This window comes from Cebus imitator, unplaced genomic scaffold, assembly GCF_001604975.1.
Source record: "Cebus imitator isolate Cc_AM_T3 unplaced genomic scaffold, Cebus_imitator-1.0 Scaffold281, whole genome shotgun sequence".
NCBI classification, from domain to species: Eukaryota; Metazoa; Chordata; class Mammalia; order Primates; family Cebidae; genus Cebus; species Cebus imitator.
In genome coordinates, this window is record NW_016107596.1 from 3,425,459 (window position 1) to 3,448,231 (window position 22,773).

Consider the following 22,773-nt stretch of genomic DNA (forward strand, 5'->3'; position numbering starts at 1 on the left):
GTTGACAACAACATGTAACTATTGCATAAAGGGAAATAAATTCTTCTCCATGTTCTGGTTCAATCCCAACCCAAATAAATACATTGTATTACAATGTGTTTTTATTCAGACAAATGTTATTTTCCATTTCTTACTGAGAATTCAGGTCTAGAACGGGTTTACTGAAAGGTGACTTGTACTTGGGAGGATGCAGAGGGTGGGATTTACTTTATTTTTACCTATACAGAGCTTTAGTTATTTTTTTTCCCCCTTGGCGAGAATGGGTCCCTACAAGATATTCTGAAATGTATCATATTTGGGGTTAACAGTACGGGAGGTGACTTGTACTTGGGAGGGCGCAGAGGATGGGATTTATTTTATTTTAATCTATACAGAGCTTTAGGGTTTTTTTTTTTTCCCCCTTGGCGAGAATGGGTCCCTACAAGATATTCTGAAATGTATCAAATTTGGGGTTAACAGTATGTGGTTGGCAAAAATTCAATGCTTGAGTGGGAACTAAAAATGATTTCTTTAATTGTATGCCAAACTGAATAATCTCCCAGGGAAAAGAACCTCCTCCTCCTGCCTTTCCTACCTCCTGCCCCTCCCCCACCAACATTGCCTCCCTGCTGTGCAAAGAGCCCTTTGTCCTGCCCCGCACTTATCTAGCTGTTTGGCCATATTGACAGGCCTACTGGAGGCATAATAAGGGAGTCAGTCTGACATAAGCAGCTGGCAATTTGAAACAAAAATCTTCCTTTTCTACTCAGACCAAATCCTGCTGCAGAGGTCTCTGGCTCCTCCCATGCTTCCATCTATTTCTCAAACAGAGCAGCAATAAATTCGGCATTTTTCCCTCCGTTAGGTATTACAAATCAAAAACTTGATTCCCTAGACAGAAACCTATTCTGCATACATTCCTATAGCTACCGATTTTTGTGATTCATAACATAGGCCAGAGTGTGTACACATAACTAACGTGGCTAAGGCAATGCTTCATATTACTTCAAATTGCCATGAAAGCTCTGGGAATCCTTATATCACAAGGAATCCAGAAGAGAAAGCAGCAGCCCAACCAAAGCAACAGATCTAAGCATCAGGCAAAACTGACCTGTTGTAAAAATTTAGTGTTTTAAAAATACTAAGACATTATTCCAATAAGCAGAAAATTCCCGTCTTCATATCAAACATACTTAATGTGACCTTACATTAAGTAAGGTATTCCCTCAGGTATTCAGCAAACAAAATCAATATCATGGAATAACCAACTGAGGCACGATGGGATTACAAATTCCTTGCTCAGTGAGGGCACATAAAAAGCAGACTGAGCTTACCTTCATTGTTTCTTTATTATATCCCATAGTTCCCTTCACTAAATGTTAAAGACTTTGAAGACATTTTGTTCCAGGGTAAGGGAATTCTCCAACATAATGCTTTCTAACAGAATCTCCCCTTAAAGTTATTGGGTATCTTTTACCCAATTCATAATTAAAGATATAATAGGACAGTTTCATAAGACTGACTTAACAAAACGTACATAGATAAGTGAAGGAAACTATAGTCTCTCCACCTTTCACAAAGTTCTCAGAATTCCAACCACAAGAGAAATCAATCATTTTACTACATATTTTGGAATTTTTGGCAGTAAGGAATAGTATCAACTCCTCTGCCCATCATAGGTGCATTATACTTGTTTTCTAAAGCGTGCCTTTGAAAGGACATTTTTAATTACAAATGACTACCAGTCATATTATCAAATACACATTATACATTTTGCAGTTTTATATTGGCCAAGAAGTTTCAGTTTTCAACACCTGAAATACAATTTTTATAAATAAAATTTACTTCTAGGCCTTCTAATTTCAAATTAAAGTGATGAATCACAAGAGTTTATACAAAAAATATTTAAAAATTTTTATTTTAACATGATCCAGTTCCTCTCTGTTAAAATGTACCCAATAGTCATTGACTGCTGCCAACTATGGCCTAATGTTTCACAAGTCATTTCAATATGAAGAGGATAAAGCAAAAGTGATTATCTGCAAATCTGTACTTTGCACTTTATTATGCCCCATTCAAAGGTAAAAATGAAATAGTCATTCCCCCCAGAAAAGCCAGAATAATTTCAGAAAGTTCTTGAACACAAAAAAGTATCAAAAAATATAAAAAAGTTTTCAAGAGTATTACTTAAGTAAATCCTTTTATGAAAAAAGGGCCTGTATGATCCTTCAGAAAATGATTTTCTCAAGACCACAAAAGGTTCCAAACAACGGAAATTCGAGTGAAAAAGCAACTATTTTATATGGTAACGTAAGCCACATAGTAAAAAACTACAAACTATCTTAAACCCTAAATATATCAAACAGCCAGTACACATGAAGTCGTATTTATCTGATACTGCATCTTATCTATGTGATAGTAAAAAGAACTGGAACAACCGAAAATGGTATCCATTAAAGGTTCTGTTTCATTGGTCTGTTTTTATTACTGGGAAAACAATGTGAGCCACATTTGTTAATGACAAAACTCATTTCCATTCTTTCTGGTTCTCTGCCACAAATGCCAGAGTCATACTACAAATTATAGATGTTTGTGGGATTTAAGTACGTTTACACGAAAATGAACAAATCAAAATTCTGAGAGGAAAAAAGTATAAGATAAGATACAAGTGTCTTGGGGGAGAAAAACAGCACACAGGCATGTATAATATTGCATATAATTGGTGGTGGTTCTCCTTCAAATATTTCCATGCTTAGATTGTTTTGCTTAATCAGAGATCATCTTAATGTTCAGGAGTTGTGGGGGAGGGGAGATCACCTAAGGGGCTCAGAGGCCATCTTCTCAGTATCCTGAAGTAGACTTATTCGATTTCTGCATATTTCTTTTGGTCTGTCCTACTTTTCAGATGGATCACAGCCAAAAACACAACTTTGTGATGTCAGAAGGCTATATCCAACATGCCTATAATGAATCCATCTTACAAGTTAAACTCCAAATAAAATATCTAATCTGGAGTTTATTACTAATACACAAGAAGAAATATTTACTTAGAAACCACTACAAAATGGCAGCTGTTTTTAGAGTTTAAGAGTCCAAGTTTCGTAAAATGTTTAGCAAAACATCTATAAGATAAATATAGCCTAATCGACAGGAAGGATGCACATAACAAAAAAATCAAAATTGATTCAATGATTAAAGAGATGGAGGAAAACATGATACGTCAGTTGCAGGAAAAAAATTCCTGTTACTTTCTTCCCATTGTGGTTATCAGAAGGGTCCTTAAAATTATTACTTTGGTTTTCAAACTGATTCAAAAATTAAAACTCTAATGGAACTTTCAGTCCTATCCAAGCAAAAATCTCTAGATAAAAAACAAAAGTCTGCCAAAACCAAACAAACAAAAAAAGAAAGTCTTTATGCTCCAGTTTCCAGATGCCAATAGCCATAAATGGGTAGGTTATGAATTGCTAATTCCCATCTCCCCACCAAATAAAAACCAAACAGCTCATCAGTGAAAATTCCCAGGAAAGCAAGGTTTCTTAGTCCTGAAGCAGCCATCGCCTAAGTGCTGCTCCCTGCAGCCAGCAGCATTAATGGACGCTGCACTGCTGTCCTTCCCTGGAGACAGCAGCCAGCACTACTCAAGCTTCTCACGTAGCAACCAGAGCTCCAGAGCCAGCAGCTGCTGCTGCCTTGTATACTCACCCCTGTGATCCAACCCAAAGGAACAACCTTCTCTTTACCCCACCCCCACTCCTTACACACACTTTTTTTTTTTTTTTTGGACCAGTGCTCCAAGCCAGAAGGGCTGGAATTATGCTTTTAGAAAGAAACAATCCTAAGGTCACCCTTTTAAGCCAAGGCCTTTTATCAGAAAAACCAACATTTGCCGAATTCTAAATATCCATTTTAATTAAGCCAGCAGTTTAGGAGTGAAGATTAAGCTTCGGTCTTTTGAAAGCCAATTTTCCAAGCACTCTACAGTCGAATTTAAATTTGCAGCTAGAAACACAGCCTTGTGTCATGTCCTACCAAAGGGCATAATTCATTTTTCTACACATGACAGTATGAGTGAACCTTAAAGACTCCAATCCCATAACAGGCCCGAATTTTTGGCTACAGAAGAGAACTACTGATCCTGAGAAAACTGGAAGAAATCCAATAGAAAAAAAATGCCCTGTGTCCTCCAAGGAGGCCAGAAACCTCTGATTATGTGAGTATTCTCTGCTTTAGTCCTACCTCAGATTCCACACATCTAAAATTACCACTTAGAACTTTCTCTGTGACCTAAAAACGCTAAATAAAATTAACCAAAAAATAATTTCAAATAGGGAGTACACACTCTCCTGAAAAGCTAAGCACACTCCACTCAGCTGGATCCTCCCCAATCACAAGTATAGCTATGTAACATCTGCCCAACAAAGAAATGTAAATATGACCTTGGGTCACAAATATGTCATCTAAAAACAACTTGTTTAGTCAAGTGATGAAAGGAATTAGCAGAGAGCTTGGGAATTCGTTCAAGTACCTATGTGCACGAAGAAAATTGGAGAAATGGCTTAAATATAGACAAAGCCCAGTGGAACCCAAAGGTCTGGGCAAGAAATGAGTTACTGGTGAATACATTGCAGAAGTAACATGAGAAAGCAGAAAATGCAGGTCATACACGCACCCCTTACCCAGACCAGCAAAGCTGGCTGCAGCATCCGTATCCAAGAGAAAGACCACTGACGCCCAAGAAGTGAGACAAGCAAGGGCTCTACAGAATCAATTAGCATAGAAGGGGCTTTCCCAACAGTTAAACTTTCCCTCTCACGCGATTCACCTACTTGAACCAGGGCTCTTTCCCACCCTCCTCTTCACATCCCCGACTAACACGCAGAGGAAAAAAAAATTCATAAAGGGTAAAATTTTCTGCCTTTGAAGATATTCTCACAAGATCGCTCTCCACGCCCAAGGCAAGTAAAACGACACAATCTGGCTCAACTCCAGGCTCGAACCCTACACATTCAATGAGGCTATCTCAGACACGCTGGGGCACACGCCACGGGAAGCCAGAGAACGCGAGGTGGGGGTGGCGAAGGTAATGCCTTTGGGAAGCGGCCATCTGAGGTGGGAAGCCAGAACACGAGAGGGAAGGCGTCCAGGAAGATTACGGTGGGGAGGATCGCGGCCCCCAGAGCTATCAGAGTTGTCTGTCACAAGGCCGCGAGAACGGGGGTGGGGAGTCGGGGGATCCGGTAGAGGAAAAAAAAGTATGCCTGTGTATTTCGAGCGGAGGGCAGCAAGGGGCCTCTCCTAAAGGGAAAGGTAAACGTGGAGTAGGCAGTTCCCAAGAAAGGGGGTGAAGAGGCGTGGGGGGAGGGGAAGCGTCCTGACCCAGGAAAGACATGAAAAAGGGAATAGGGTCGCCTAGATTAGAAGGGGCCTCTCTCCCCAGGAAAAAGGGGTGCAACGGTGTGTGCGAGGTGGCGAAGGGGATGAGAAGGGGCAGCATCCTCCTGCTAAGAGCTTGGGGAGGGCCAGGCCCATGACCCAAGGAGAGCAAGCGCGGGGAGACGGAGGTGGTGACCCTTCCCTCCCCTGGGGCCCGATCGTGAGGGTCGGTCTCTTTTCTTTCGGACCCTTACCTTGTCCCAGGCGCTGCCGGGGCCTGGGCCCGGGCTGCGGCGCACGGCACTCCCGGGAGGCGGCAGGACTCGAGTTAGGCCCAACGCGGCGCCACGGCGTTTCCTGGCCGGGAATGGCCCGTACCCGTGAGGTGGGGGTGGGGGGCAGAAAGGCGGAGCGAACCAAAGGCGGGGAGGGGGGAGGGCCAGGGAAAGAGGAGGGCCGGCACTACTGTGTTGGCGGACTGGCGGGACTGGGGCTGCGTGAGTCTCTGAGCGCAGGCGGGCGGCGGCCGCCCCTCCCCCGGCAGCGGCGGCGGCGGCGGCAGCTCACTCAGCCCGCTGCCCGAGCGGAAACGCCACTGACCGCACGGGGATTCCCAGCGCCGGCGCCAGGGGCACCCGGGACACGCCCCCTCCCGCCGCGCCATTGGCCTCTCCGCCCACCGCCTCTCACCCATTGGTCCGCTCGCCGCCAATCAGGGGAAGCCGTCGGGGCCGCCTAGAGAAGAGGCTGTGCTCTGGGGCTCCGGCTCCTCAGAGAGCCTCGGCTAGGTAGGGGAGCGGAACTCTGGTGGGAGGGGAGGTGCGGTGGACTGGGGGGATGGGTGGCTGGTGTGACCGACTGGTGGCTTGCGGGGGTTGCCTTTCCCCCGGGAACATGATGTTTGGGAACATAAACGCTGGGAGAGAGTGGTGGTTGGATGCGGGTGGGAGGGAGGCCCGCCCTGCGGCAACCGGAGGGGGAGGGAGAAGGGAGCGGAACATGCTCAAAACCGGACGGAGCCATTGCTCTCGCAGAGGGAGGAGCGCTTCCGGCTTGCCTCTTGTCGCTGATTGGCCGCTTCTCCTCCCGCCGTGTGTGAAAACACAAATGGCGTATGCTGGTTGGAGTAAAGCGCCTGTCAGTTAACAGCGTCGGGAGTGCGCAGCCGCCTGGCGACCCTCGTGTTGCCCCCTGGGTGGGGCGGGTAGGTAGGTGGGGTGGGGAGACGCCGGGTGTGCGGGCGCGGCCGGCTTCCCGCGGCGGGAGGGGAGGGTCAGTGAAAGTGGCTCCGGCGTGGGCGTCCTCTCTCACCCTCCCCTTCCTTCGGGGGAGTCGGTTTACCCGCCGCCTGCTTCTCCTTCGACACCTGATTGGATGCCGAAGCTGGGGGACCGGGCTCATGCTACTGGCTCGAGTCCCACATGAGCGAAACCACTGCGCGGGGCGCGGGGGTGGCGGGGAGGCGGGCATTGGTACGGTCCTCCACGAGGCCCAGCGCCGCAGTGTCTGGCCCCGCGCCCCTGCGCAACGTGGCAGGAAGCGCGCGCTGGAGGCGGGGGCGGGCTACCGGCCGAGACTTATGGATGGCGGCGGCGGCGGCCGCGGATCCGCCCCTGGTCCCCGCTGCCTGAAGGGCGAGACAAGCCCGACTTGCTACGGGCACTCGTGGGGGTGGGGGAGGAGCGGGGGTCGGTCCGGCCAGTTTGTAGGTGGGAGGTGCATGTTCTCCAAATACCGGCGCGAGCTGCAATCCTGAGGGAGCTGCGGTGGAGGAGGCGGAGAGAAGGCCGCACCCTTCTGGGCAGGGGGTGGGGAGTGCCGCAATACCTTTATGGGAGTTCTCTGCTGCCTCCGGTCTTCTAAGGACCGCCCTGGGCCTGGAAGAATCCCTCCCTCCGCTCTCTCAGCCCCCCTTGATCTCGTCATCGCCTCCATGTCGAGTCGCTTCTCGATTATGGGCGGGATTCTTTTGCCTAGGCTTGAAGGGGCTAGCTTGGTACCTGGGCGTTGCCCTGCAACGGAGTGAGCAGGTGTTAAGATTTGAGGGGCGAGTCGGATTATCTTCCCACGGACTTGAGTTGGTGTGGGGGTGGTTGTAATAAGGGTGGGGTAGGGAAATGGAGCCTAGGCATTCACCTGGGGCTGATTTTATGCAACGAGACTGCAGGTTATCACTAAGATCGTTTTTTGGAGCATTTTTCTAGAAATAGAGATAAATTAAGGCATAATCACCTGAGTTTTACGCCATTTGCGACCCTTGCTGCACCACCAAAGTATAGCATCTGATTAAATCGTAACGGAAAAATTTTAGCCTTTGCTTCAGAAACCAGTGCTTCCCTCTCTCCACCTCTCTCCCCAGGCTCTCCCCTCTGCATTCCTACCAGGCATCTTAGGAACTCTCACTCATAACGTTGATCCCATTTTCCATTTGTTGTACTTGCTTATCCAGTATTCAGACATATCGCTGGCTTTCTCTCTCTCTTGATCTTGGGTAGCCTGGTGATTCATGAAACCAGACAGATTGCTTCCACCACAAATTAAAGCTTGAGCTGGGGCTTGACTCTTACCCATCAGCGCTTTTATTCCTCCCTTGTTCACGTTCTTGAATGTTTACCTTGGTTTTAATTTTATCCTTTTTCCTTTGCTGGGATTCTACCCCGACCCTCTTCGCAGTCCAGGTGGTCTTGACTACTGCTTTACAGAGAATTGGACCTGAGGTTAGGTAGCATCTCCCTTTCTCTTCCTCTAAATACCTCTGGAGCCATCCCTTCATTTCTGGTCTCATCAGTTAGTAACTAAGCTCAGATGCCAGTATGATAGCTTCCAAATTGCTGGCTCTGTTTAGTGTTATCTTCTGATCCATCTTATATCTTGTCAGGAAGATTGTCTTGAAGGAAGATAGAGCATGAAAATGACAGCTGAATCTCCATTAGTGGTTTGTATTGTAATGGAGTAAACTCCTTTACTTGCTTGTATATTTCAACATTCCTTGTAAAAGAAAAACCTGAAGTTTACATCAAATTGTCCAAGCCGCGGGCCGCATGGGACCCAGGACGGCTTTGAATGCGGCCCAACAGAAATTCGTAAACACTTAAAATGTTACGAGATTTTTTTGAGGGTGTTTTGTTTTTTTTTTGAGGGGGCTCATCAGCCATCCTTTATGTGTGGCCCAAGACTATCTTACAGTGTGGCCCAGGGAAGCCAAAAGATTGGACACCCCTGGTTTATAGGATGAATTCTGCCCTTGTGATTGTGATGCACAAGGTCCTTGGATAGACTTAACTCAATTTTACACCTTTTTCCATTTTTCACCGTTTTCCACGTATTACACATTCTCTCTCTCTTGAAGTCACATGGAATACACTGCAGTTACCCAAATCATAGAGGCATTGACAGTGGGGTGGTTCTTTCTGGAATGCTACCCTTGCTGCTTCTAATCCTGCAGATTCAGGTGTCATCCCCTCTCTCCTTTGGTCATGCCTTTCATGGTCTGTTGTCCTATGAGCCAAACTCCCCTATTAAAAAAGCAGTTTTCTCCTGACTTCTGAGCAGTTTGTACTGCATGACTCATAGTACTTCTCAGGTTGTTGTCATTGTTGATTTAAATTAACTATTCTGAGCTTTATGAGGGGACAGTTTCTTGTATCTTGTACTCCTGAGCTCCTGGTATACTCTAATGTCTAGCCAACCCTAAGTAAATGGAGTGAGCGACATGTAAATGTCTTTATGGTTTGACATTTTATTCATCTTGAGCATTGGAAAAGTGGCTGGTAGGAATAAAGAACTGAATTTTTATTTTTTATCTAATTTAAATTGCAACTATGGACAGTGTTGCTGTAGCCACAGACTTGTTCTGTGGATTACAGGATACATGGACATTGATTGCTTTCTCTTTGTACTGAGCAGTAAGGAAATAAAACCTGAAGCTCTTTGGCCCTTTAAATTTTATCTAACTGCTTATTTTATTTTACTTTTTATGTATTTAGCTGAAAGCTAAATCCAACCATTTTAAAGATGTGCCTGCCTTGGACAACAATGTGTTGAGAAACCAAGTGTTAATGAGTTTGGATTTCAAAAAAAAAAAAAAAAAAAAAATAATGAATTTTAGGGAGGTGAGATTCCATTAAACTGTTACAGGAGTTACATAATTAAATATAACAACTTTAATTAGAAATAGTTCTCTCTGATATAAATGAACCCAGCTCTAAATTTCAGTCCTATACCTTTGGAGGAGCCCTATGCATCATGTCTTCAGTTGTAGAAAACAGTAACTAAGTTTTATCCTGAGGAATTATAAATACCAAGATTTTAACACCAAATGCTTTTTATGTGCTAATACAGTATCTTACACATTTTAATTATTTATTTATTTATTTTTGAGATGGAGTCTTACCCTGTCACCCAGTCTGGCGTGCAATGGCATGATCATGACTCACGCAGCCTTGACTTCTTGGGCTCAAGTGATCCTCTTGCCTCAGTCTCCTGAGTAGCTGGGACTACAGGCACATGCTTCCATGCCCAGTTTTTGTGTGTTTTTTTGTAGAGATGGAGTTTTCCTGTGCTGCACAGGTTGGAACTCCAGGGCTCAAGTTATCTTCCTGCCTAAGTCTCCCAAAGTCCTGGGATTACAGGTGTGAGTCACTGCCCTGGGCCATTGAATATCCTTTTAAAAATACATTTTAATTTAAAGTTTTTCTTTAGAAAATAAGACCCTTGGGTCAGTGGTCTTCAAACCTCCTGTGTGCAGAGACAGTTAGTTGCCTTACTTAATGCAGATTCCCAGACCACCGAAGATGCTGAATTCTTCTGGGGAAGGTGGAACCCCATAGGGCAGGCAGTATAATTTGGTATCTTTTCAAGTTCATTTGCTTACTCAGATAGAACCCCAGGGCTATAGTATCCTATTTACGTGCCAAAAATGATTAAAATTTCAGAGAAATTCTTCTCAATTGTACAGTATGTGTCCCTCAATTTTTTTTCCTCAAATGAACTGTTTTTTCCTCCCCCGAAAAAATAACAGAATGGGGAAACATTTTGAAAGGCAAAGAGGAATAGTAATACTTTGAAACTTGCAGGTCAGTTTTTTTTTGTTTGTTTTAACAAGGAATGTTGAAATATATTTTCGAACAAGAGAAGTTCACCTTATTTTTTGTTTCTCCTACTTAATTGCAGTCCTTAAGGAAAGCGATTTTTCACTCCTCAGTGCCTAAGCACGGAGCTGGGAGCTCAAAAAATGTTGGTTTTGTTGGTTTATATGTGAAATTGATTCTCAAGTAATAGTTAAGCTCAGAAAACATATCAACAAGGCTCCTTTTTGGGAGAGACTTCAGGGTCACATTTAACCTATGTCAAGTCTCCTAATATTCTATTCATAGAGGAAACTGATGCCTCCTGGTCTCTGAATACATCTATCCCATCATTCACCTCTTTGGGTTTCCTGTACTAACCATTGCAATTAGCCTCTTCCTGTGCTTTACTTCCTTGAGCTTTTTGTTTAAATTAATCAGCTACCTAGCTCCTTTTCAAGTAGTTACATACTACTTCCTACACTTATAAGACAAATTTATTAGGTATATTACACACTTGTACTTGCATGAGAAAGCTGTTGAAGGTTTTTGGAGGGCTAGTGTGTGTGTGTTAGATTTGCAAAAGTTAAACTAGATAGGTTACTTCCATCTATTTTTTGTGAATGGGGGTTTGGTGTAATTATATAATTCTGTTTTGCAACACTAGTTTGACTGTTAAGTTAGTTGTAGAGCACCTTGTTAGGTCCCAAATCCAGAAGTCCGGTGGCATTGGACTTTGCAGGTTGCTAACTTAGTGGCATACTAATTTATATTAGAGGGCATACTTCTCAAGAAGACTTTTTTCCTTGTCCATGACTCTCTGTTCTTGAGATTAGATAATATATTGGATTACTAGAGAATTGTTAGTGAGCACTGAATCAACTAGTTTTGTTTTATCTAGACCAGGGTTAAACCTAATGAATTCTTTCTGTTCTGTTATGGAGTGTACTTTCTTAGTGACAAGAAAGACTTCCTGCCTCTGATTTTTATCTCAGTCATGGTTACATTCAATAATCCTACTTTCCAGCTTATTTCCTAGAGCTCAGTCATCAGTCACCTTTCATTTTCTGGTTTGGTTTTTTTTTTTTTTTTTTTTCAAACTTATGTAACATTGGCTTTTCCTACTAACATAGTATCAAATCATGTTTACAGAATTGGTTATTTCATCACCTAACTTATCTCACCTCTAGTTTATGGATTCTGGTAAACTCAGTCAACAGTCTTTACAGACTTTTCTCTTTTTACTGACCTTGATTTAAAATTGAATTTCAGACGGAAGTATTGCCTACTATAACAAATAATGGTAACATACTCTAGTGAATACTATAGGCAAAAGCTAATGGAAACATGGGTAGAAGAAATAAACTAATAATAGTTATTGAATGCCTTTTGTGCACAAGACGGCTGTAACTGCAGGTGTGGTGGAAGTAGCAAGAGAACTAGAAGTAGAGGGTTGAAGAAGTGACTGAGTTGCTGCAATCTCATGATCAAGTTTGAATGGATGAGGAGTTGCTTTTTAGGGATGAGCAAAGAAAGTGGTTTCCTGATATGGAATCTACTGGTGAAGTTGCTGTGAACATTTTTAAAATGACAACAAACGATTTCGGATATAACAGAAACCTAGTTGATAAAGCAATGCCAGGGTGTGAGAGAGTTGACAATTTTTAAGTAAGTTCTACTGGCTGGGTGTGGTTGTTCACACCTGTAATCCTAGCACTTTGGGAGACTGAGGCAGGTGAATGGATCACTTGAGGTCAGGAGTTCAAGACCAGCCTGGCCAACGTGGTGAAACCCCGTCTTTACCAAAATTAGCCAGGTGTGATAGTGCACTCCTGTAGTCCTACCTACTTGGGAGGCTGAGGCAGGAGAATCTCTTGAACCCGAGGCATAGGTTGCAGTGAGCCAAGATGGCGCCACTGCACTCCAGCCTGAGGGACAGAGACCTTGTCTCAAACAGAAAAAAAAAAAGTTTTTCTGTGGGTAAAATGCTATCATGCTATCAAACAGATGAAGTCTTGTGAAAGGAAGTCAGTGTAGCAAACTTCATTGTCTTAAGAAATTGCCACAACCATCCCAATCTTCAACAAGCACCACCCTAATGAGTCAGTAGCCATCATTAACATTGATGCAGGACCCTCCAGCAACAAAAAGATTGTTAGCATTTTTTAGCAGTGAAGTATTTATTAATTACACATAATACTATTGTTTACTTTTAAAACTATGGTATAGTATAACCATAACTTACACGATGCATTGGGAAACCAACAAATTCATGAGACTTGCTTTATTTTGTGCTCTGGGATTGAGCCTGCAGTGTTTCTGAGGTACCTGTATATTTAGTATGTTCCTCGTATATTAAACCCCATTTTACAGAGTAGGAAACTAAAGCTCAGAGTTTGAGCAATTTTCCCATAGATAACACCAGTAAATTGAGGGCTAGGGATTCAAACTCAGGTGTGAGTGGTGATTTGTATTCCTAACTAGCTTGTATACCTTTATCTGATGGAAACATTCTTTTAGGGAGTTTAATCTGGCTGTAGGATATCGGGTGGGTTGTAGGGATGGAGAGATTTAAAAGCAGAGAGACCACTTAGGTGGTTGGTACTCTTACAGTAGTGTAGACATGAGATAATGAAATTTGGCTTAACAGTAACAATGGAAGGAAGTTAAAGGATTTAGGAACCAAATGTCAGTTACTGAGTAGAGAGAATGGTCTCAAAACATAACTTCACAAGGAAGCCATCCTTGATACTCTCACTCCTACTATACTGTATCTTCCATTTGAATGTTGTCAAAAGCTCTTCTCACAATTGTAAATAATAATTGTAATTTTTTTTCCCTACTTTAGGTTGCTCCTTGACAGCAGGACAATGCTTATGGCTTTATCCGTTGCCTAAGCTCAGAGAGGTCTTCGAGGTCAAAACTATTTTCATGATAGCAAGATGCTTCCCTTTTTCACTCATTCTCTCAGTGTTCAGAGGCTACATGATGTGTGATGACATCCTCATTGATGTTAATGAATGGTGCTATACTTGAATTTTCTAAGGTGTGCTTAGGTAGGTTTAGGTATGCATACTTTTTAGAAATTAGTTTTTTCCCCGTTTCTCATTTTTAGAAATAACTCACTAGATTATGCCTTCAGTAATTCTTGCAACCTCAATATTGTGCAATTGTTATTTTAAAATACTATATTCTTCGTGCCTAAGCATGAACATAAGAAGTACATTTTGTTGTGTTGTTTGCAGTAGTTTAAATATTTTCCCAAAATACCCAAAATTAAAAATTTTACTTTAGAATGTAATAACTTTATTCTAAAATAAATCTATTTTTCTTATTTAAGAATGGATCATTGGCTTAAAAAGACTACCTCTTATCTACTTCTCGGCTATACCATCTGTATACTAAATACTAGAAAAGATCAATTTGGAAAGACTAACAAAAAACTAATAGAAATATGAAACCTATCTTTCTGCTTTGGAGATATTTACCTTACCATATCTGCAGTAGAATAATTTTGTTCTTTTGTCTTTCTGGAGATTGAGGTTTTGCTATGTTGTCCAGGCTGTAGTGCAGTGGCTATTCACAGGTGCCATGATAGTGAACTACATCCTGAAACTCTTGGGCTCAAGCGATCCTCCTGTCTCAGCCTCCTGAGTAGCTGGAACTATAGGCATGCACCACCAAGCCTGGGCTTTTAAAAAATTTTTAAAAAACAATTTTTTAGACAGGGTCTTGCCATCTGGTTCAGGCTAGTCTTCAAGTCCTACCCGTGAGTGGTCTTCTTGCTTTGGACCTCCCAAAATGTTGGGTTAACAGGTGTGAGCCACTGTACCCAGGCAAAAATTTTTTTAGAGATAGGAATGGAATGATTTTTAAATAGTGTTGGTGCCACCTGTGTTGTGGCATCATTTTGAAACCAATCCTAAAGATGGCTTTTTTTTGGTAAGGTACTATTTTTTTTCTTCTTCTTCAAATAGTTTACCTTTTTTTTTTTAAATTGCATTTTAGGTGGTACTGAGTATTTTTTAATACAGGTATGCTGCTACTGAAAAGAAAAACCATGTTTGAAGCTAGAAATGTTCGAACAAGTTACCTAAGTAACTTAAAGGATAAGTTACTTTGTAATACTATAGAAACATACACAATAGCTGAAAAACTTTAAGTCTCACATGGCTGTCTCTGCTAGATAAAGTGTAAGTAAAAGATCACAGTAGTGCTACTGTTGAGTGATACAGCAATTTGTCATTAAAGATGTGTGTGCAGACATGGATTGAGTTAATATCTATAGAAGTATACATTTGTCCCATGCCGGCTATTTGCCAAGAACACCAAAACCCTTACATAAAATGGCACTGTGTTTGCATACAACTTAACACATCTTCCCATATACTTTAAATCATTTCCAGATTTTTTATACTTCATACAGTGTAAATGCTGTGTAAATAGTTGCATTGCGTATTTATATTTGTATTGTTATATTTTTTTCTCAAATATTTTCAAGCACATTTGGTTCAATCTGCAGATGGAGAACCTGAGGCTATGGACTGACTGTGTCTATACTTTATAAATGGATGTGTGTGTGAACGTGGCTGGACTTGTTATTTGGCTTGTATTTGCCAGGCATCAGCATCAACTAAAGATACTCTTATGTGAAAGCTTGGCAAGAAACACGTCTTGAAATAACGTGAGTGTGGAATAACTTTTTAAAATCTTATGGTGTATCCTAAACTATATGTTGACATTTGTAAGAATGGTGATAAGGCAACAGTAGGTAAAACTTCAGGCACCTTGGCAGAAACTGAGGTGGCACCAAAGTATAAGATACCCTTCACTGCCATGCATTTGTGGTGTGGACCCCCACAAAAGAAAAAAAGAAGTTGCACTCATGAAACATCCTTGTGAAAGCAGTGACATTTTGTTAAATTTAGACCTTTGAGTAGCTAACTTTTTAAATTGTTATGGAAGCTGAATTATCTGCTATTTCCTTGGAGTCTAACAACTGGCAGCAATTGTTTTCAATAATAAAATCCAAACTCTGAGTCAAAAATCAGAATTTTGGGAAAACTTGTGCCAATTATCAGGAACTTGACAGCTTCCCAATACTTAATGAGATAGTGATATTGAATGTGATATGTATTTTTTTGAGGCAAAGTCTTGCTCTGTCACCCAGGCTGGAGTGCAGTGGTGTGATCTAGGCTCACTGCAACCTCTGCCTCGTGGGTTCAGCCTCTCGTGTAGCTGGGACTACAGGGACACACCGGCATGCTTGGCTGATTTTTGTATTTTTAATAGAGACAGGGTTTCACCATGTTGGCCAGGGTGGTCTTCAACTCCTGACCTCAGGTGATCTGTCTACCTCAGCCTCCCAAAGTGCCAGGATTACAGGTGTGAGCCACCGTGCCAGGCCCACCTAATTATTTTTTCAAAAATACAACACTAAAATATTAATGCATTTGTAACTAATATTTAAAGTTTCTAACATGGTAAAAAAGTGATCTGGGGCCCTGAGTTTTTTAGAATGTGAAGAATTCTCTGAGGCCACAAAGTTTAAGAAATGACTACTCTAGCACAACACACATATAAATAAGTACCTGTTGAATTACCCCATGGAGTTAAAGTGGCTCTTGGTAGTAAGCCTGAATGGCTGGGATAATGGGCATGCTAGGACAGGAAGCAGATTTCCTCAACTTCACCATTGTAAATCATTAACATGTTCGCCTAGGACAAAAAGAATTAAGGGGAGATAGGGAAGCCCTTCATAAGCAAGGTGATACTTTTTGCTATCTTTTTTCTATGCCTATCTTATTAATGAATATGAAGGACTTACAGGCTTTAACGTACTTGAGGGTCCAAAGATATTTCCAAATCTTTCCTTTTTCAGTCTTCAACTTAACCTAAGTCCTATCTGACATTGGGCCTACAGTTACAGCAGAATTTCCTAAACTCCCATTTTTTAAAGAAATAAGGGTAAACAAATGTTCCCCTTATAAGCACTCTGGTACAATCCAGTATTGGGAGGTAACTATCTTCCCCAATTAGATTTGTAAAATATTTCTCAATGTTTACATTTTTCCCCCTTGAATATATTTTTCATTCCATGTTCAGATTACAGATTCCTTTCCCCATCTTTTCACATTCCTTTAGTCCAGGAGACACAGTTTGAAGGTTAAAACCAAGGTCACACAATGAATAGGCAGCAGTGTCACATGTTAACCCCAGGCCTTCTGAATCCTGCCCGCAGCCCATTACCTATTCCAGTTGCCAGACTGCAAAACACTATACTAGGAAGAAGATGGCAAACTATTGCCCCCTACATACTTGTATCAGTCTTGTAAAACTTTTATTGTAGTATTTAAAAGGGTTAAAGTTATGATGAGTCAAGCAAAAAATTATTTCCTTAAAAACTAAGCTAATAAGTCAAAATATTTGTTCAACGTGCCCACTCTGGCAGATATGGTACCAGGCATTTAGGGGAAAAAAAAAAAAAAAAAAAAAAAAAGGACAACGTGGTGAAAACAGACATGGTCCTTGAACTTCCTGATTCTGTGGGTTACTTACTTAATTTGAGGTTTAAATGGTTTCTTTCATTAGGTGAAAAGTTTTGTGTTTGGCCCATAAATAAAGCAGCTGTGAATTCTGATGCTGCTGAAAAGGCCAGTCTAGGATATAAAACCTTCATAAACATCTTATTTCCAATTCATTATGAAGTGGGTAGATCGGAGAAACCGGATGAGGATTGCTGGCTGTGCTGCTAAGGTGAATTCTGCTTTCAAAGGAAGAAAGTATTGTGTCCTTTTATTCACAATGGATATTATCAAAAAGTATTACGAGTAGAACTATTAAAAGACTTAATAGGATACTGAAAATCTACGCTGAATGCAGCCAGATGCTCCAAAATCAACTAAATACTATGATGAGTTCCACATAAAACCTCAACTACTCTTTGTTCCAGGGAAGCACCATTTTCCACAAAACTCTCAAGCAGGGCTTGTTGCAAATGGAAAAGCAATTAAATGTGAATAGTGATCCAGGAGAAAATAACAAACTCACATAACTCCCAAATTAAAAGTTTTTTCAAAGATAAGTTTTTTTTCTCTTGGCTGTTTAATAAACTAGCCAACAAACACTTTGAGAGGCTTGTGTTTGGTTTTGAAAAGCAACAAACACCTTAGTATACTGAAAAAAAAATTTTTAATTTGATTTGTTGGTCCCATACCCCATCTATCAATATAAGTGTTATTTACAAGTAGAAATGTTCTATACTAACAATATCTTGCAGTCCCTTTGATAATTCCTAGACCTCTATTTTAGTTCTATGTATTAATCTGAATAATAGATGGATACTTTAAGGCAGATGGTAAACTTTCCTATAGGTCTTATGAGATTTCGTCCTAGAGGCTGAACACCATTCGCAAAATATAATAATGCTTCATTTCTTGAGTTTGAGGTAAAGAACTTGAGCAACTGGATTAGCAAAGCTGCAAAGGCAGTGAAATGTGCCCTAAGATGTAATTAGATTCTTTGCCTTTCCTTTGGGTCAGGGTAGTTTTGCACTTGACAATGGAAAATAGGCTATAAAGCCTGAAAATAAAATGTTCTAAACCCCAATCTCAGAGCACTTTTGTGGGCTTTTCACTAAGCATCTTTAAAGTATTTTAAGCAAAATTAAGCTATCATATCAAAAGAGCTTCAAGGAGAAGCTGTGCCTTCTTATAAAACTTTTGAGACAGAGTTTCGCTCTTGTCAGAGTGAACTCGGCTCACTGCAACTTCTGCCTCCTGGGTTCCAGCGATTCTCCAGCTGCAGTCTCCTGAGTAGCTGGGATTACAGGCGCCTGCCAACCACATCTGGTTAATTTTTGTATTTTTAGTAGAGATGGGGTTTCTCGATGTTGTCCAGGCTGGTTTCAAACTCAACCTCAGGTGATGTGCCTACCTCGGTCCCCCAAAGTGCTGGGATTACAGGAGTGAGTCACTGTGCTTGGCCACGTAAAACTTTTCAATTCCATCACATTACATTCACACCTTTCGCTAACCAGGACGAAGAGCCTTGAACAGGTTTAAAGAGTGCAGACTGCACTTTTGTTAATACTATTTTTCTCTCCGAGTTCTTTATGCTAACATTTCCAGTGGTGGGAAGTACAAGTACTATTAGTCATCTTCATTCTTTGCATTACCAAAGAGTTCCTCTTTCTCCATCTTGTTCTGAAGGATGAACAAAAGCTTCAGGTGTACGTAACAGAACATAAACTGCAGCACGAAGACCACCAACGTTCACCCAGACTGTATCCACCTTTCGCCATACATGTCGCATTCCAGATAATGCCTGTGTACACACAAAAAGCATAAAAATTGGGTTGACAATCTACTTTTACACCAACCAGGATTCTTAGCTGCCAGGTAAGAAACCTCAGGGGAAGAGAAAACAAATCCTATCCAAACCAACATCCACAAATCTCAGAAAGATCCGAAACTTGCCACAGGCTGAGATTTTGAGCTAACTGCATAGCACCTTGGTAAAGCACTTTGTGTCTTGAGTAAGCAGTACAGCTCGGCCTGTGGTAGGTGTGCAGACACGGCTCATCTCCCGTAGGCAAGCCGGATAAAGGTTCCAGTTTCTCTTCTTGGATCCTACCCTATAATAGAAGATCTAATGAGTCAAACACTTGCAAAAGATACAAAATCGAGGACCATATTAAACAAAACAGTTTCATGCATCCTGAGGCTTGAAAAATAGCTGTATTTTTAGAAACCAGACCTTTGCCATTACATGTCAATGAAATAAGCTGAGTTAGTAAACTGCTTAGAATGCTGACTCAAAATTTTTTTTGGACAACTATGTCAGTTATATAACTTGTCCTCTTAGTGAGTAAAATAAGCAGTCAAACCATACACCAAACAAGTGATCAGAAATCATTTAGGCCCGGTGTGGTGGCTCATGTCTGTAATCCCAGCAGTTTGGGAGGGTGGATCACCTGAGGTCAGGAATTCAAGACTAACTTGGCCAACATGGTGAAACCCATCTCTACAAAAAATACAAAAATTAGCCGGGCGTGATGGCACATGCCTATAAACCCAGTTACTCAAGAGACCGAGGTAGGAGAATCACTTGAACCCGGGAAGTGGAGGTTATAGTGAGCCAAGATCATGCCACTGCACTCTAGCCTGGGTAACAGAGTGAGACTCTGTCTCAAAAAAAAAAAAAAAATTTATGTTGAGAAACAGAATCAAGTCTTCCACTACCTTTTTGTGTAAAATACATCATTCAAGAATGGGCTAGAAAGTGAATTACAGGAAATTTAAAAATGAACCCCCTAGGCCGGGCATGGTGGCTCACGCCTGTAATCCCAGCACTTTAGGAGGCCGAGGCGGGCAGAACAAGAGGTCAAGAGATCGAGACCATCCTGGCCAACATAGTGAAACCCTGTCTCTACTAAAAATATAAAAATTAGCTGGGCATGGTGGCGCACGTCTGTAGTCCCAGCTACTCGAGAGGCTGAGGCAGGAGAATTGCTTCAACCGGGAGGCGGAGGTTGCAGTCAGCCAAGATCACGCCACTGCACTCCAGCCTGGCGCCTGGCGATAGAGCAAGACTCTGTCTCAAAAAACAAAAAGAACCTCCTATGATGGTCAGGTTTCAAAATGTAGTTAATACGTTCCTGAGAGTTCTCAAGAAGAAATATAATGGGTGAATCCATCATAATGTTAAGTGAAAAATAGCTCTGCTAAGTCTGCTAAAATTAAAATTTTTTTTTCCTGACTTAGAATAAGAACAAGGAAAATAATGACATGTTTAGAAGACAAGCAGATACTAGTATAACGAGTGAAAGTAAAACTCATTAAAAAAAACCCAACCAGTTCTCACCTTTTTCCAAATGGCAAATCTGTTACAATAATATCCACAGAGCCAGTTCTCAATGGCAGGTTGCAGATATCCCATTGAACAGCATCTATGGGTAAGCCCCAGGATGGTTTACTATGGGGACAAAGGAAAGGTACTTCAACATATTGTTAAGCATAAAATTGTTAAAACAATTTTTTTTTTTCTGAAAAGAGATTGCTACAGCAAAATATAAAATGCTAAGACTATCAATGATAATATCAACCTATTCCAAATTTAAGAAGTGGCATGAGCCGGGCGCGGTGGCTCAAGCCTGTAATCCCAGCACTTTGGGAGGCTGAGGCGGGTGGATCACGAGGTCAAAAGATCGAGACCATCCTGGTCAACATGGTGAAACCCCGTCTCTACTAAAAATACAAAAAATTAGCTGGGCATGGTGACGCGTGTCTGTAATCCCAGCGACTCAGGAGGCTGGGGCAGGAGAATTGCCTGAACCCGGGAGGCGGAGGTTGCGGTGAGCCGAGATCGTGCCATTGCACTCCAGCCTGGGTAACAAGAGCGAAACTCCATCCCAAAAAAAAAAAAAGAAGTGGCATGAAGATAAAAAAAAAAATAGGTCAGGCTGGGCACGGTGGCTTGTGCCTATAATCTCAGCACTTTCAGTGTCTGAAGTGGGATGATCACTGGAGTCCAGGAATTTGAGACCAGCTGAACAACATAGTGAGACTTCATCTCTAAAAAACTTTTAAAAAAGTTAGCAAGGCATGGTGACACACGCCTATAATCGCAGCTACTCAGGAGGCTTAAGGTGGGAGGATCACTTGGGCCCAGGAGTTGACAGCTGCAGTGAGCTAGGATTGTGCCGCTGTACTCCAGCCTGGGTGACAGAGCAAGACCCCATCTCAAAAAAGAAAAAAGAACTGAAAATATGATTGTAATGCAAAGAGAACTGCAAAAGGCAACTTTAAAAACGATGTCGAAGACCGGGCGCAGTGGCTCATGCCTGTAATCCCAGCACTTTGGGAGGCCAGGCAGGCAGATCATGAGGTTAGGAGTTCAAGACCAGCCTGACCAACATGGGGAAACCACATCTCTACTAAAAATAAAAATATTAGCCATGCATGGTGGAGCCTGCCTGTAGTCCCAGCTACTTGGGAGTCTGAGGCAGGAGAAGAGCTTGAACCTAAGAGGCAGAGGTTGCAGTGAGCCATGATGACTCCACTGCACTCCAGCCTAGTGACAGAGTGAAACTCTTGTCTTAAAAAAAAAAACAAGGCCGGGAGCGGTGGCTCAACCCTGTAATCCCAGCACTTTGGGAGGCCGAGGCGGGTGGATCACGAGGTCAAGAGATCGAGACCATCCTGGTCAACATGGTGAAACCCCGTCTCTACTAAAAGTACAAAAAATTAGCTGGGCATGGTGGCGCGTGCCTGTAATCCCAGCTACTCAGGAGGCTGAGGCAGGAGAATTGCCTGAACCCAGGACGCGGAGGTTGCGGTGAGCCGAGATTGCGCCATTGCACTCCAGCCTGGGTAACGAGCAAAACTCCGTCCCAAAAAAAACAAAAAAACAAAAAAACTCCAAAGCAGTAAATTACATTATGGGGTGACTTATGTGAAGAATAAAGTTTGTAAAACTAGTAATAACAGGAGACCTTAAAAGAAAAACAGATATGTAAAATTGGTAAATATATAAGTCATTGTTTTAAGATGAAAAAAGGAAATATATGGACCATGCTATATAAAACAAGACTAAGAAAACAGTTAAGGTAAATATAGATTACAGAAGACAGAATGAATAATAATAAATACAAAGGATTTAAATCCTCCCCATTAAGGCAAAGCAACTGGTTTAAGAAAACAGAATAATGCACAAGTTAGGAACTGAAGGTAAGTCAAAGGTTATCTGCAGAAATTAAGGATTTAATTGACATTTAATGAATTTAAGAAAAAAATGCAATAAAGGCAATCAATACATAATTTTTAAAGGTATATATAAAATATGTATTATAACCGCATATCAATAACTGCACAAAACAAAGCATAAGGCAAAAAATATTAAAAACCAAAGTAAAATGGATAGAAATGTATAGGTTGAATAGACAAAAAGTGTAGGTAGAAACAAGATAAAATATTCAGAAGCTAGAAAAGAAAGTTTGTTTAAATGTTCATCAGTTTGAATTTAAAAAGACTGGCCATATACTAGGCTCAAAGAAACTCCATGAAACAACCATTCAAAATTAATTCATCACAATAAAATATATTTAAGAAAATTCAAAGGAGTTCCCTGGAAGATGCAGACTCTTGGGTCCCATCCCAAACTACTGAATCAGATCTGTGTTAACAGTACCCCTGGGTGATTCACATGTACACTAATGTTTGAAAAGCACTGTCCTAGGCCGGGCGTGGTGGCTCAAGCCTGTAATCCCAGCACTTTGGGAGGCTGAGGCGGGTGGATCACGAGGTCAATAGATGGAGACCATCCTGGTCAACATGGTGAAACCCCGTCTCTA

The 22,773-nt window shown here is 41.7% G+C and overlaps 2 protein-coding genes and 2 long non-coding RNA genes across 23 annotated transcripts in view; 2 read left to right on the forward strand and 2 right to left on the reverse strand.

The window, feature by feature from the left end:
* The window catches only part of SETD5 (SET domain containing 5), an 80,195-nt gene extending 74,248 nt beyond the window's left edge, over window positions 1–5,947 (reverse strand). For 15 of the 16 annotated variants that reach the window (XM_017501579.2, XM_017501574.2, XM_037728874.1 and 12 more), the window contains exon 1: window positions 5,610–5,947. The gene's annotated coding sequence lies outside the window, so the exon portion shown is untranslated. The remainder of the gene's footprint in view (window positions 1–5,609) is intronic. The other variant, XM_017501575.2, reaches the window with a different exon arrangement.
* Window positions 5,948–5,964: 17 nt separating this feature from the next.
* On the forward strand, window positions 5,965–15,294 carry LOC119467350. 2 transcript variants are annotated; one of them, XR_005195892.1, is made up of 2 exons: window positions 5,965–6,143; window positions 13,270–15,294. It is a non-coding gene; the product is annotated as an uncharacterized LOC119467350 (long non-coding RNA). The 2 variants fall into 2 exon arrangements; XR_005195893.1 differs by lacking the exon at window positions 5,965–6,143 and adding an exon at window positions 6,155–6,563.
* Window positions 15,295–18,402: 3,108 nt separating this feature from the next.
* The window catches only part of THUMPD3 (THUMP domain containing 3), a 24,326-nt gene continuing 19,955 nt past the window's right edge, over window positions 18,403–22,773 (reverse strand). For all 4 annotated transcript variants that reach the window (XM_017501590.2, XM_037728887.1, XM_037728888.1 and 1 more), the window contains exons 8-10: window positions 20,286–20,396; window positions 18,933–19,056; window positions 18,403–18,746 (exon numbers count right to left, since the gene is read on the reverse strand). In XM_017501590.2, coding sequence (XP_017357079.1) covers window positions 18,594–18,746; window positions 18,933–19,056; window positions 20,286–20,396 — 388 coding nt within the window. In that variant the 3' untranslated portion in view covers window positions 18,403–18,593. The remainder of the gene's footprint in view (window positions 18,747–18,932; window positions 19,057–20,285; window positions 20,397–22,773) is intronic.
* Window positions 21,728–22,773, forward strand: part of LOC108284697 — a 1,903-nt gene continuing 857 nt past the window's right edge. The window contains exon 1 of the long non-coding RNA XR_001817310.2: window positions 21,728–22,651. This is a non-coding gene — a long non-coding RNA (uncharacterized LOC108284697). The remainder of the gene's footprint in view (window positions 22,652–22,773) is intronic.